This window comes from Octopus sinensis, linkage group LG1 (genome assembly GCF_006345805.1).
Source record: "Octopus sinensis linkage group LG1, ASM634580v1, whole genome shotgun sequence".
In the NCBI taxonomy this organism is placed as follows: Eukaryota; Metazoa; Mollusca; class Cephalopoda; order Octopoda; family Octopodidae; genus Octopus; species Octopus sinensis.
The window spans coordinates 128,702,714-128,716,579 of record NC_042997.1 but is presented as its reverse complement, the minus strand read 5'-3'; the positions used below and the strand labels follow the sequence as shown (position 1 = coordinate 128,716,579).

The 13,866-nt window shown below is 34.0% G+C and overlaps 1 protein-coding gene across 2 annotated transcripts in view; it reads right to left on the bottom strand.

The window, feature by feature from the left end:
* The window catches only part of LOC115216733 (low-density lipoprotein receptor-related protein 6-like), a 719,088-nt gene that overhangs the window by 242,023 nt on the left and 463,199 nt on the right, over positions 1-13,866 (bottom strand). For both annotated transcript variants that reach the window (XM_029786291.2, XM_029786282.2), the window contains exon 3: positions 923-1,055. In XM_029786291.2, the coding sequence (XP_029642151.2) occupies positions 923-1,055 (133 nt within the window). The remainder of the gene's footprint in view (positions 1-922; positions 1,056-13,866) is intronic.

Below are 13,866 nucleotides of genomic sequence, written 5' to 3'. Positions count from 1 at the left end.
TCAACATCTGGAGATCCTTTCTCACCATTTTGTTCGACAGCTTCTTGAGTCTTCATCTTCCACAGGTTCTTCCACATTTAGAGACTGGAACTTCTTTATGCAGCTACCCTCATCCATATGCACCACATGACCATACCAGCACAATCTTCTCTCTTGCACATTCAGCTGATACCTCTTATACCAAATATTTCTCTTAAATCATTTACACTGTCATGTGTGTGTGTGTGTGAGAGAGAGAGTGTGAGTTTATCTTTTCTTTGTCTTCACATGCGTTTGTTGGTTATAAACAATGACCCCACTGATGATGATGTTTCCTTGTAGTCTACCACAAAATCAAGTCTAGATTTCATGACATGTTTCTGATGTGCTGCTTGAACTTTGTAAACAAAAGGCTCAATCGTACAGTGATGTTTATTTCTAGTTCTCTGCACAAACAAATTTGGGTTGTTTTTTGTTTGATAGACTGGAAGATTATTATCTCACTTGGAAACTCCATCCCAATGTATTCTCATCTGAAGCAAGGTTGGAGAGGTTGGCATGAATACACTGATAATGATGATATGCTTTGCAAAAATTCCACCACCACCACCACCACCACCAATGATACCATTTTTACATCTGCTTTTCCATGCATGCATGTTGGATAGGTTCATTTTAACAGCAACTCTCCATTTGTGGTGATTCTTACCATTACCTTTGTGAGGCCTGACATTCTGATATCTGACCTTATGACTTTGTCTCACATTTTCTCTTTTTCAAGAGAATTCCATTTGCATCAGAACTGAAAAGTTGTACCATCAGAATATTATATACATGAGAAAAAATTGTTTCTTGTCATTAGTTTTTATGTGAATCAATAGAACATTGGTGAAATGAGATAGAATTCCATTAAAGAAAGAGTTAAATGAAATGGTTAACTCACCTTTCAAGATTAGTCGTACATCACTACCATTTAAGTAAGATCTATAAATACCACGCTTGCTTTCACTGACATCAGACCAGAAAAGAAGACCATCATGTATATCAGAAGCTAAGCCAACAATTCTCCCTTCAGGCTGGAAAAGAAGAGAAACATTAATTGATAAAATTATGTGCAAATATCAAAACATTTATTAGGAGTTATTTTACATGTAGATTTCTACACAATGTGTGTATAAAGTTTGTGTTTCCAAAAGATGCAAGGAAAGTTTTAGTGCAACAATTGAAAAAGTAATAGCTAAACCAGTGTCCTACAAAGATCATACAGGCAGCTTTAATGCAGTTAGTAAAGTTGGAATTTACAACTTTAGCATAAAAAAAAGGCAGCAGGAAGAACTTCAGAATTCAAATTACAATTAAAAATAGAATGCAATGGGAAAAGAGTCAGATCTTTAGCAATATGGTGACAATTTCAAACATGTTTCAGCCTTATTAGACTCTATCAGCAAAGCATAATTTATGAAAGATATATGGAGTTTTAGTGAATGATGTGATAATATGACAAACTATAAAACTTGGAGGAGGAAATAACTTGGGTTGCTTGCTGCACAAAAGCAAACTATGTGTAAAATCCAAATTTGTTTTGTAGTGCTGATTATCTATTGTATTCATGGGCAAGATTCTTTAATTGCCTCAGAAAAAGAAAATGCCTTATTTTAGCATGGAGTGCAACAATTCAAGAAAATGTTCCCCAGAAATACTGAATTGATGTGAGATGTCAAACATATACATAAATGTTCAAATGAAACAAAAATGAATTCTTCAGAGCAGATGTCAATGTTAGCAATTTATCACTGTTTGAATTAAATTGAAATTAAAGACAAAATGGAAAATATTAGGTGAATTACATTAATGGATTAGGAAAAAGATCTGAAAACACTGTCTTTGAAAAACGAATTCTGTTTTCTGGCAAAAAGGGATTGTAGTTGATAATCCTCAAAATCTGGACAGAATATTTTCTACAGAAGTCATACATCATTATTGTTTAGTTCTATATCAACTCTGAGCAAACTTTAAGATTAGAGATATTCTAGCTATGACCATTCCATCTTTTATTCAGACAAAGTGTATCTATAACAACATGATCTGGTGTATCATTTCTTCTAAGATAGTAGGGTGCAAAAGTTTAAGGGGTATCTGTTTAGAAAGGGCATAGTTGTGAGGAGATGGAAAGAATTGCATTAAATGCAGTTTAAATTTGGAATGAAATTTGGAACATTTTTTGATATGAGTATTTTGTTATTTAGCTATTTACATAAATTATAATTACAAGCAAATGATATAAGCTAAATACAAACAAGAGATAACTGAAAATATATGCAATTCAAGTAAGAATGAGAATTTTTGATGCTTGGAAATCACATTAAAAGATTACTTTAAGAGTCAAATGTTTTTGATAAAGTTAACTGCTGATATAGTTCATAAACAAATACAAGTGAAATGTAAGATAACATAGCAACTCTGCCAACAAAATAAATAAAATCTCATCTTAATGGAAAGTGACATTCTTGAAAGAAAAAGAGAAATAGAATAGTAACACACATATGGCTCTATGGTTAAGAAGTTTACTTTGCAATCTTGTGAACCACATTCAGTCCAACTGTGCAGCAGCTTAGGCAAATGTTTTCTACAATATCTGGATTAACTAACAGTAATTGCCTTTTGAGTCGAATTTAGTAAATGAAAACACTGCATGTACACACACAGACACACATGCATGCACACACACATAATTCTTTGGGATGTAATTTAAGTTTTTTCCTTCGCAGCATTCAAGCCAGTCACTAATAAAGAGGTAAAGTTCTTTTGTTGAAGTGAAGACTGCTCTTGGGTTTTGTAGTTACCTGAATTGGATGACGTGTGCATATATAAGTGCATGCTGTATGCATATGGATAAACTTGCATTCAGGGATGTGCATATTATAATAGAACACAAGTGTTTGCGTGTTTCATTACAGTTTATGTGTGCATATATATATAGTGTATATGTACAGGTGGTATGAAGAAGTTCCTGGACTGTAGTGTGCCAACAGATGGCAGCACATGCTTGTGTGCTGAGTGACATTGCTGTGTTTACTTTGCAAGTTATGAAATTTGTGTTTTTGTGATCACATGTATGCTCTAGTCTGTGATTTTGGTTATGGACAGGATGCTAGAACAAAGAGCCAACATGGAATTTTGCATTAAACTCAGGGAATCTGCTACAGAAGCATTGAACATGCTTCAGCAAGCATATGGCAATGAGGCAATGGATCATATTCAATGTTTCAAGTGGCACGGGCATTTCAAAAGTGGAAGAATGTTCCTGGAAGATGATGAGTGATCTAGAAGACCTGCTACAAGTGTCATCCCTGGAGATGTGGTAAAAATTCATCAGCTTGTGGATGAAGATCATCAGAGGACAATCAACAACATTTTGAGGCATTCTATGTAGAACATTAGGCACAAACAACTGGATCTGTGGAGTGTGAAGAATTAGATTCTTCATGATGACAATGAAAACTGTAACCAAGTTCTCTCTCCTCACTTGTGTGTTTCTTGCCAAAACCAACATGGTATCGTTTCCACACCCACCATATTCACCAGATTTAGCAACAGCAGACTTCCATCTCTTCTATAAGATGAAAAGGCATCTCAAAGGGTACCATTTTAACATAATGTTGTGGAAATCAAGAGTGGATCATAGAAGGTCCTCAACTTGCTTACAAAAAATTACTTCCAGGCCAGATTCCAAGAGTAGCAGGAACACTGGGACTGGTGAATGGCTGCACAAGGTGTCTGTTTTGAAGGAGATCATGTTAAGACTTAGGTAAATGAGGTATCTTTTTTATTAAACATAACTAGTCTGGGAACTTTTTGATACCACCTTGTGTATGTGACTGTGTGCATATTTTCACCCAGGACCTTGAATGGAGAATCCCTGAAATGTGTTTACAAATTTTTATTGTTCCTCCGCTGATTTTATCTGGAGAATATGAATCAGTTTGTTCTATTCTTTTTCAGGGAACCCAAACATGTCAAGGTTTTAATGCAAATTAGCTGTTGTATAGCCCAGTGCAACTACAGTAATAAGGACAAATTAAAACTGTTTCGTGTATGTATGGCCCCTCCACTCTTAAGCCAGCAAAACATTCAGAATGTGACAGCTTGAGTATGTAAATAATGCATATACATCTTTGAGTGATACACCTTTATATGTAAACTAGAGGCAGGAGGAAAGCAGATTTTTATATATGTATTTTTCAAATAGGTGTATGCATGTGTAGAGTAAATATGTACACACACACACACAATGATATATGTCACTAATGTATATCAGGAGAAAGATGTAAACATTGTAAAATAAATTGATAAACTGTTGCTTTTTGAGCAAAAACATGTTTGTTCTGCCCAAGTGTCACAGATACCACTTTATCACTCTTGCTACTGTAAATGCAGTGAAGCAGCAATTGTACTATTGGAAACCTATAACCGACAATGCCATTGTTTACAAAGTAGAATCAGATAAATATTAAAATAAAAATGAGGAAAATAGAGTAAGGAGAAGTAAATTAGTCATGAGGTGTAAAAGAGAAATAATTAGAGTAAATTATAACCTTAGAAAAGTTCTTAAGAAATAGGATTAAAATATATTTCAAATACTACTGAATTTCATAATGCTTAATTTATGGTTTGAAAACTTACCACTTTCATGAAAAAGGTTCTAGGTGGTCATTCAATCTGCTAGGCATAGCAGCCAAATCTACTTCAAATCACACCTTACACTCTTAAATATGTAAAGGACACATGAGATAATGTAGTCCTAGACACCCCTCAAAATACTGAGTGTTCACAGTTCAAATGCTTTTGGTTAAAGGCCTACTGGATCAGAGTTGCCTGTGGCTAAACAGTAACTAACAGCTTGTCGTTTGAACTTTTTGTATTCTCTTATATTGGAGGCATACATCAGTGGCATAGGCTGATGTACACCTACCTGTGTCTTTCTTTTGCCCAAGATGGCAAAATCTGATTGGAGAGAGATTCAGCAGCTACTTTTAGCATGTCAAGCAACAAGTATGCAGAGTGAGTGCTATTGCTTGGTGAAAATGATATAGTTGATGTTCCAAGTTCTGAGTTAAATATGGCCAAGGAAAGACTTGTAGAAAGTTGCAGTTCTGAATGAGTGATTGGGGAAAAGTGTTCAGAATGTGAGTGTGAGAAACAGCAGAGGTGAATGAAAAGAGAGGTGGGAGCCTTAGAGAGGCTTGTATGGAGTGGAGTGTAGCTTATTAGTTTTGAGGGACAATAACTACAATAATAACAGGGGAGAGAGAGAGAGAGAGAACAGATACAGTACATTAGTGTTTTAATTGTTATAGTCTAACTCCTAGGTTAAGAGTCATTTGATCAAAGACATTCCAGCCATGACCATCTTGTTTTCTTTTAGAGAACTACCTGTGGTTACATTATCATCCACCTTTCTGTGCTCAACATAATGTCTGAAACATTAAATTTTCCCTTCTTATAACAAATTTATTTACTGTGATTTTTTTCTTTTCCCTCGTGAACTATTTTTTATAGATTAAATTTTGCTTTTACAGACTGCAACTAGCTTCCTTGGATTCTGGATCTTACATTATCTAACATGTCACTCCCATTTTTAAAGGAATTTGACTGATATTTCTTGCAAGTCCAGTGACTATGTAGAAGTTCCTCATCAGCTCACCAATGTTGTAATGGTTCTAGTGAAGTCTTACTAATTAATTGGATAGCATTGTCTTCTGATACAGACTACAAAGCTTGTATGTAGCAGCAGCTGCATGATTTCACATACAATACTATAATATGAGCAATACTATAATATGGTGCACACTTGTGCCTTGTAGAGGTCAGCAATTGTTCAAAGCTGAAGTATTTCCTGGTCTTGAAGAGAAAGTCTAGCTTTTCTTCTTTGAAAATGCTTAGAATCAGCAGATCATGGGAAATTAATTCTTTTGATACTAACCTGCCTAAGACCACCTCTGGTTCATTGATATAAAAAGAAAAAACAATGTTTTTAATTGTTTATATTGAAATTAAAATCTTCCATCATAATTTCATAATTTTATCTGAGAAACTTTTGTTATGTTCCAAACACCAGTCAATAATATAAAAGTTATTTTACTAAATCCTACCAAATTTGTAATAAGTTTTCAAATTAATGAAAACTTTGACAGCGGGTTTCATCAGAAATATGGACATAATTTTCTTTTTTAATTTTGAATGATTTAGTTTGGAAGAATAGGCAGCCTGTGCTCTTGTCCTTCACAGACTCTTTGGGACAGGTTAGATTAATATAGTTAATATTCTTTTTGAATGACTGCAAGTTATGATTGTGGGAGAAAAAGTGGGCAAAGTGAGAATTCCAGATGGTCAACTTGCTGAGAAGGAAGGATTGGGTATAGTAGTTAGTGTGGGTTAGAATGTTTAGAGGGGAGGGCAGACATAATATAAGTGACAAGATGAAGTGACCAAAAATAAAGTGAGCTGGTTTGGAAGCAGTATGAAACTTATTTCTTCACTTTAAAAGCAGTTAAAATGGAAAGCTGAGAAATTCTCTTGTTAGGAATAGTTTTCAAAATAACTCACAACCTAAACATATAAACTACAATTTCATTGATTTGGTTTCAATAAGGAGACAGAAATAGCAAGAAAATGTTTAGATATTGTGGTAAAACAGAAGCATATTTGTTGACCAGTTGTAGATTACTGTAAATATATTCTCACCTTGGAATAGTTTAAACAGAAAGTTAACAACAATGATTTCATCAGCCTTAGAGTGCCTGCAAAGGCCTTGGGTATGGCCCCTTCTGCCAAACCAAACTAATACAGAGAACTGCTGGACTTACATATAACATGTATAGTTTAAAAAATGAAGGACATATTGGATAGCTAATTCTGAAAAAGAAACAAGATAATCAAAACTGGAATGTTTTTGCTGCTAGGGTCTATTTGATCAATGTTGACCTTGAGCTAAACAACTATGACAACAGCAACATATTTGAGTTATACACATTGTTATACTGTTTTATATCCATTTCTCTTTGCTAGTATAGACAGCAGGGATTTTTTGTTGGAGAAATTCTGAGATGGGTTGTCCTTGTTCATACTAACCACTTAAAAGAAGCCCAATCTATTATATACACGACACAATTGTCCTGTATATACAAGTTTGCAGTAGTCATGTACAGGTATACAATAGAAGTGCTTAAGCAAAAGTGGTGACATTTTTTACATTCTCCATCAAATAAAAGTCTTACAGAGGGTGAGTTAAGAAGTTCCTGGCTTTAAGAGTATCACAAAAGGCCTGGTTGGTGGCCCAAGTTTCTAAGTTATTTTACAGGGCTAAAAAACACTGAAGGACCACTGCAATAAGTGTGTGAATTTGAGAGAGGAATATGTTGAATAAAATCATAATTAACTGATCCTCCTGTATTTTCTTTTACTCAAAGTCAGGAACTTTTCAAGAGACAGCAGTGATTTCTCATTCAGCAGTGCCTGAGTAGACACAGATTCTATGTATATCACTGATGGAGGACTTGTTGCTATCTCTATCTTTGGGTGTCTGCCATCAACAAGACCAAAGGAAGGCTGAAATCACATGATCTGGCAGTCCTGGCAGTGATAGTGGATGATTATCTCTTGCTAGTTGTATAAACATGAGTGCTTATTTACTCTCATAGTAAATAACACAGTATTTTGTCTTCTGACTACTTTTAAATGGAGATAAATATTACTTATATTACCATATATATATATATTACCATATATATATATATATATATATATATATATATATATATATATATATGGTAATCTTTATATCCAACTGAACATGAATGCCTTGTTAGAACACCAGATACTGCATTATTAGCCTTGAGTGATCCTCTTGCATGGGTGCTTACTGCATAAAAGCACATACACACAGAGCATAGCAGATGAAATTCCAATGCTTATGACATGAATTTTGTCTGGTTTTATGCACCACATGTCTTTACAAGAAGACCTCTCAAGGCTAACAACGCAACATTCAGTGTTCTAGCATGGCATCTATGTTTAATTGGATATAAAGATTACATTTTGGTATTAACACTGTTCTCATTGCTAATAATGTATATAGAGAGGTACATTTTATGTGCTTCTTTCAGTTTCCATCCATTAAGTTCGCTCTAAAGCTTTGGTTGGCATTGGAAATGGAAGACACTTACTCAAAGTGCCATGCTGAAAACTATATGTCTGAGAAACAAGCTTCTTAAACACACAGCCACGCCTATATATAAAATCTGCATCAACAAATTCCATCCAACTTACGCAAGCATGGAAAAGTAGACATTAAATGATGATGATGATATATGTATATATACATATATAAAAAAAATATTTATCTTAATAAGTGGTTTGATTATATTTTCAAGGATTTCTTTGTACTTGCAATTCTTATATAACTTTGTAAATATTATAACTCTAAATCTGATTCTTTTCACTATTATTGAAATATCTCCTTAATTGCTTTGCACGAAAATAATATTTTTTCTTTACCTACCACTATAACACTTCATTTCCATAGGTTAAATTTAAATTTATATTTTCAATATTCATATCAGCAATTTCAGAGTTCTCACATTGTGTAGAAAATTGCATATGTGAATTTTTTTTTTAATAATTTGGCTGTTTTCATACATCATTGCTTTCTGTGTTATGGTATATATAAAGAGCAACATACAATTACCAGTGTCTTTGTTGGTCTGCTGGTGAACTCATAATGAGAACACAGTCTTCTATATGTATCTGAATGTCAAAAACATGTGTCTGGACACACAGTGTGTGTATGTATATGTATGTGTGTGCATGTGTATGTATGTCTTTGTCTCAACATTGCATGATGGGTGTAAATGAGTGCTACTAGCATATGAAAATGCATAATTTGTTTCCAGTCTTCTGCAAAAATATGTTTGACCATGAGAAAATATTTTCTTGCTGGGAAAGCGGTGTGGATTGGCAACAGGAAAGACATCCATCTACAGAGAATCTACCTCAATGAACACCATGACCCGTACCAGCACAGAAAACTGGAGATTGAAATGCTGACAATGTTGATGATGACCTAGATTTCATAGTTGAGTCAATCAAACAGTTAAAGTTGAAATAGTAAACCTGGAAATAAAGCCCAGAATCTAAAAGCTTTAAAGTAAACTAAGCAAAGGCTAATGGAGTTCGTTGGATTGGTATGTGGTAGGTATATCTAGTGTAAACCATTGGTGTTCAAGTGGTGTAGTAGGATCACAAGAAGGACAGGGTAAGTAAACTTTATATATGACAGATGCAGAAGGGCAGTTAGCAATAAGAGTACATGTCAAATATAAGTTTGAAGTAGTTAGTAGCTTTTGTTACCTGGGTGACCTAAGTAACAATAGAAATGGGAGTCCCGTAAGCTTAGCTGCTAGAGTAAGAACATAGTGAAAATTATCAAGGAGCTTATTACCTCTGTTTTCAACAAAGCAATTTCTTCTTTGAATATAGGCAGGATAGATGATACAATGCTTGTGTACACAATGTGATGGTACATGATAGTAAGTCATAGGCTTTAAATGTGTAATGTTAGTGAGCATGAATAATAAAGTACAAAATAAAAGACTACATAGAAGAGGAATCAGATGTTGTGTGCGCGAGAGAAGATTGTGCTGGAATGGGCTCATGATGTGCATACAGGATCTCAGTTGTACAAAGAAGTGCCAAGCACTCTAAGTTGATGGAACAAGGAAGACACAAGAGTGGTGTCAAGAGACTCCAAATTGAAGTGAAGTACTGCAATAGAGAGGTCTCACTTTACTAAATAAGCATAGTAAAAAGGACATAAAAGAAATTATGGTGGTGGTCATGATGGGGATTAGAATGTACATCTATATTAAAGTCTTACTTAGCTATTATGTTCAGATCAAGTCTCCCTCCCTTTGTTACTCTCTCATCTATCACTCACTTCACTCATTAATCAATGTACTTTCTTATTATCACTCTATCTCTCTCCTATTGTACCACCTATGTAATGAAGGATGGCATTGTATTGGAACTGTCCAAATACAATCCTCTCTTATCATCATCCATCTTTATTACTAGTTATAACCTCCTTATCCATTACTCCCCTATTACTCCTTACTGATACCCAACAACTTCTACTTTCTTACCATCACCCATAATCATTGTTGTCCATAACTCTCTCTCACATTACTCCCTCCACCATCATTGGATATCCATCCCTCTCCTCACTATCAGAACTGCCTATTCAATCACCGGCTCCCTCCTATTATTCTCTCTCCTTGCCAACAATCATCATGTAATTATCTATCATCTGTCTCATCCTTTACTCTCTCCTGTATCACTTTCTCACTATTACTGCTCTTGTTCTCTTCCTTTAACCCTCACTTTCATCACCCCTCACTCTCTTTCATCACTCTCTTTTAATACACTCTGAATGATATTATTTCTATTCAATCCCCTTACCAACAACCTTCATGTAGCTATCTATCACTTTCTTGTTCCTGTCCTTTTGGTTCTGTTCTTACACCCTTCTTGCACTAATTCTTTTTTTATCACTTGTGTAAGGAAAGAAATGAACCCAAAGACACATATAGTATAGAGAAATCTTTAGTCTTCCCAGGGAGAAGACAACATCACTAGTGCTGGTACCACAATAAGAAATGCATTCAGTATGCTCAATAAAGTGGTAAGCAATAAGAAGCATATCAAGCCATAGAGACCATACCAAAAGCAGAAAGCAAGAGAGCGATGTAATTTTGGTCCCATCTAAGAGGGCAGCAACTCCAAATAAAAGCTGGTTGAGATTATGACAATTTGCATAGAAAGGCAGGCTAAAAAGCAAACAAACAAAAAAAGACAAATAAATAAACATGGTGACAATGTGTGTAAGCACAAGTGTATGTGTCTATGTGCTTATATATGTGCATGTTTATATGCACACTCATATACATATATGTACACACACACACATTGATATGCAGGTTGACATAACTGAAGTGCTTGCAAAATTTATATAGCTGATGTAATAATTTTACTAAGTAGGAGTTTTATGAAAGCTGAAGAACAACAATGGGTTTATGGTAAGTCTCCTACTCTAGTTACAGGAAAGCAAAACAAATAAGCAAAGAGAAAATATATTTGGCATATAGTTTGGTAGGTTAAGTGGCATCATTGAATTCCTTTGAATTAGACTATATATTTTAATCCTACACCTATCAAGGATTTTATTGGAATATAATTCCTAAAACAAATTCCAAATCAAGGATTTCTGTTTTATGTTTAACATAAAAAGGCTTTGTGAAAAATTGACAATAACATAAATAAGCATATTCATAAATAATTGATATGAAAACATAGAGAAAAATATACTACATTTTCTTTTTTAATGTTAACATGGAGCTATCTAGACAAAAATAATGGTTGCAGCATGTTTACTTGCTATACAAAATAGAAAGATGGATTTGTATTACAGAGATAAATACTTACATATCCATTATTAAAAAACATGAAACAATATTTGCATTAGCTCACATTAAAAATGTACCAATATAAGAGCTGATAATGGAATATAAAAGTAAGTTTAGAAATTTTCTGTCTCCACTGGAAAAAATATGTTTTGATCATTTCTCAAAATGCTAAAAGCAAGAAATAGGTTTTTAAAATGAGTTTACTGTAAAAGATATGACTGTTAGTAGATGAAAGGTTACTTTACCAGAAATGAAAATTTTTTTTCATGAATTTGTGGAAGAAGGGCTGTTGATTTAACTTTTCAGGCCTTCATCAATTGGAGGAGAGAAATAACTGAATAGTATTGATAGCGTTAATGTTAGATGTGAACTCTTGACGATTAGCTGAAGCCATAACAGAAACAGGCTTAAGAGAGAAAAAGAGGACACCAGAGCAGAATATCTGAATGTTGATGGTGTGGGAAGATTGTTGGGAAGTTTTATCTATAAGAGACTAGTAGTGACAGTAATAAGACTGTTATGTACTGAAGACTGTAAAGAAGTCTAAGTCAAGAGAAGGTACCATGAAGCTGAGAATGTCTTTCTGATTCTTATTATGAACCAAATATGCAATAAGTTTTGAAGTCACTTCTGGTTACGGGTGCAGTAAATTGATGATTATAAAAATTAGCAACGATTGTGAGGTTCATGAATTGTATGAATTGAAAGGTTTTAGTTGTGTATATTTTTAATAATTTAAAGGAACAAAAGTTGCAGTGACACTTTTCAGGATCACAGTAATTGTTGGAAAGAAGAAAGTTATTTTCAGATTGGAACCCTGATCTAAAAGCTTACAGTGAAATTCATTAAATCAACTATGTAGCAGGTGGTTCTAAACCATGCAAATATTAAGTCTATCACACACACAAAAAAAAGGGACTTACACATTGTTTCTGTTTAGCAAGGTTCACCCAGGAAGCCAAGGCAGAGGTCAATGGTTGAAAACACTTCAAGGTGACATGCAGTGGAATCCATGCAGTTGTAAAGTGATCTTCTTAACACTACAGTCATATCTGTAGCCAGTATTGCTAATGTGATGGTGATGGTGGTGTAGTGATGCAGATATATTGTTTTGAAAGGTGTAGTGTTTATATCATAGTCATGTTAGATGAGAACAGATTATCAATTCCTTTACTCTACTGTAGGGTATAGTTAGTATTTCTGTTCTTAGAAAACATTACGTACATCTGAATGTTGATGGTGTGGGAAGATTGTTGGGAAGTTTTATCTATAGGAGACTAGTAGTGACAGTAATAAGATTGTTATGTACTGTAGACTGTAAAGAAGTTGAAGTCATGAGGAGCACCTATAAATGCACTGATACAACAATCTAGCTTGAAGATCTCAATCCAGATAATTAAAAGTTAATGTTTGACATGGAAAATTCTTATGTAAAACAATGAACAATCATGTTTAAAGGCTTATTCAGAGCAAAATCTGATGTGAAAAGAGAAAATGTTTCAGGTACATATTGTTCTGTGACAACCATATTGGTTATCACAAATTGGTTATCACAAAGAAGTAAGATAAAGTACATTACACTACTAGTTGGCATGATGACAGGTATGGCCTTTGTTAGGTTTAGAGCATATAGAACAATGCAAGAATTGGTAGAATGTACTCTTATGGTTTGAAGAGTTGTAAGGACGGCAAAGGGAACAGATGAGTAATGGTTCCACAAGGTCAGTGGTAAGCTTACACAAGACTGATAAGTAAAAGTCACACTCATATACAGAATTAGTTTAATTAGTTCATTATTTGTGGGGAGAGGTCAACTAAACTATAACACCATATTCATTCATTTGTTAATTTAGTGTTTTTATCAAAACAGAAATCTATGAAATTGAATCTTAAATTTCAGTAAGAAAATAAACCATCATTTTTCATTGATTAGTCTAATTCTTCTGTCATCATGTTTCTGTTGAAATACAACCCCTTCATTTCAATTAATATAAAAAATAATGAATAACAATTTAAAATAACTTCAGCATACAAAATTTGAATTTAAGATTATAATCAAAATCACTTGATAACAGTAAGTTTATGCCATAGAATCAAGGTTATTATTAAGTGGGTTGGTGTCAAATGACTTAATATATCTTTCTTTTAATGTTAAATTTTCCATTCATTGAGACACAAATTCTAATTATGCCCACCTTCATCTGTTGGAAACATTTTCTCATGGTCAATATATCTTCATGGAAGATTGTAAACAAACGATACCACTTGTATGATGGTGATGCTTGTTTATAAGTATCATGTGATGTCAAGACAAGGGAACAAAAACACATACATCATCATCATCATCGTTTAACGTCCGTTTTCCATG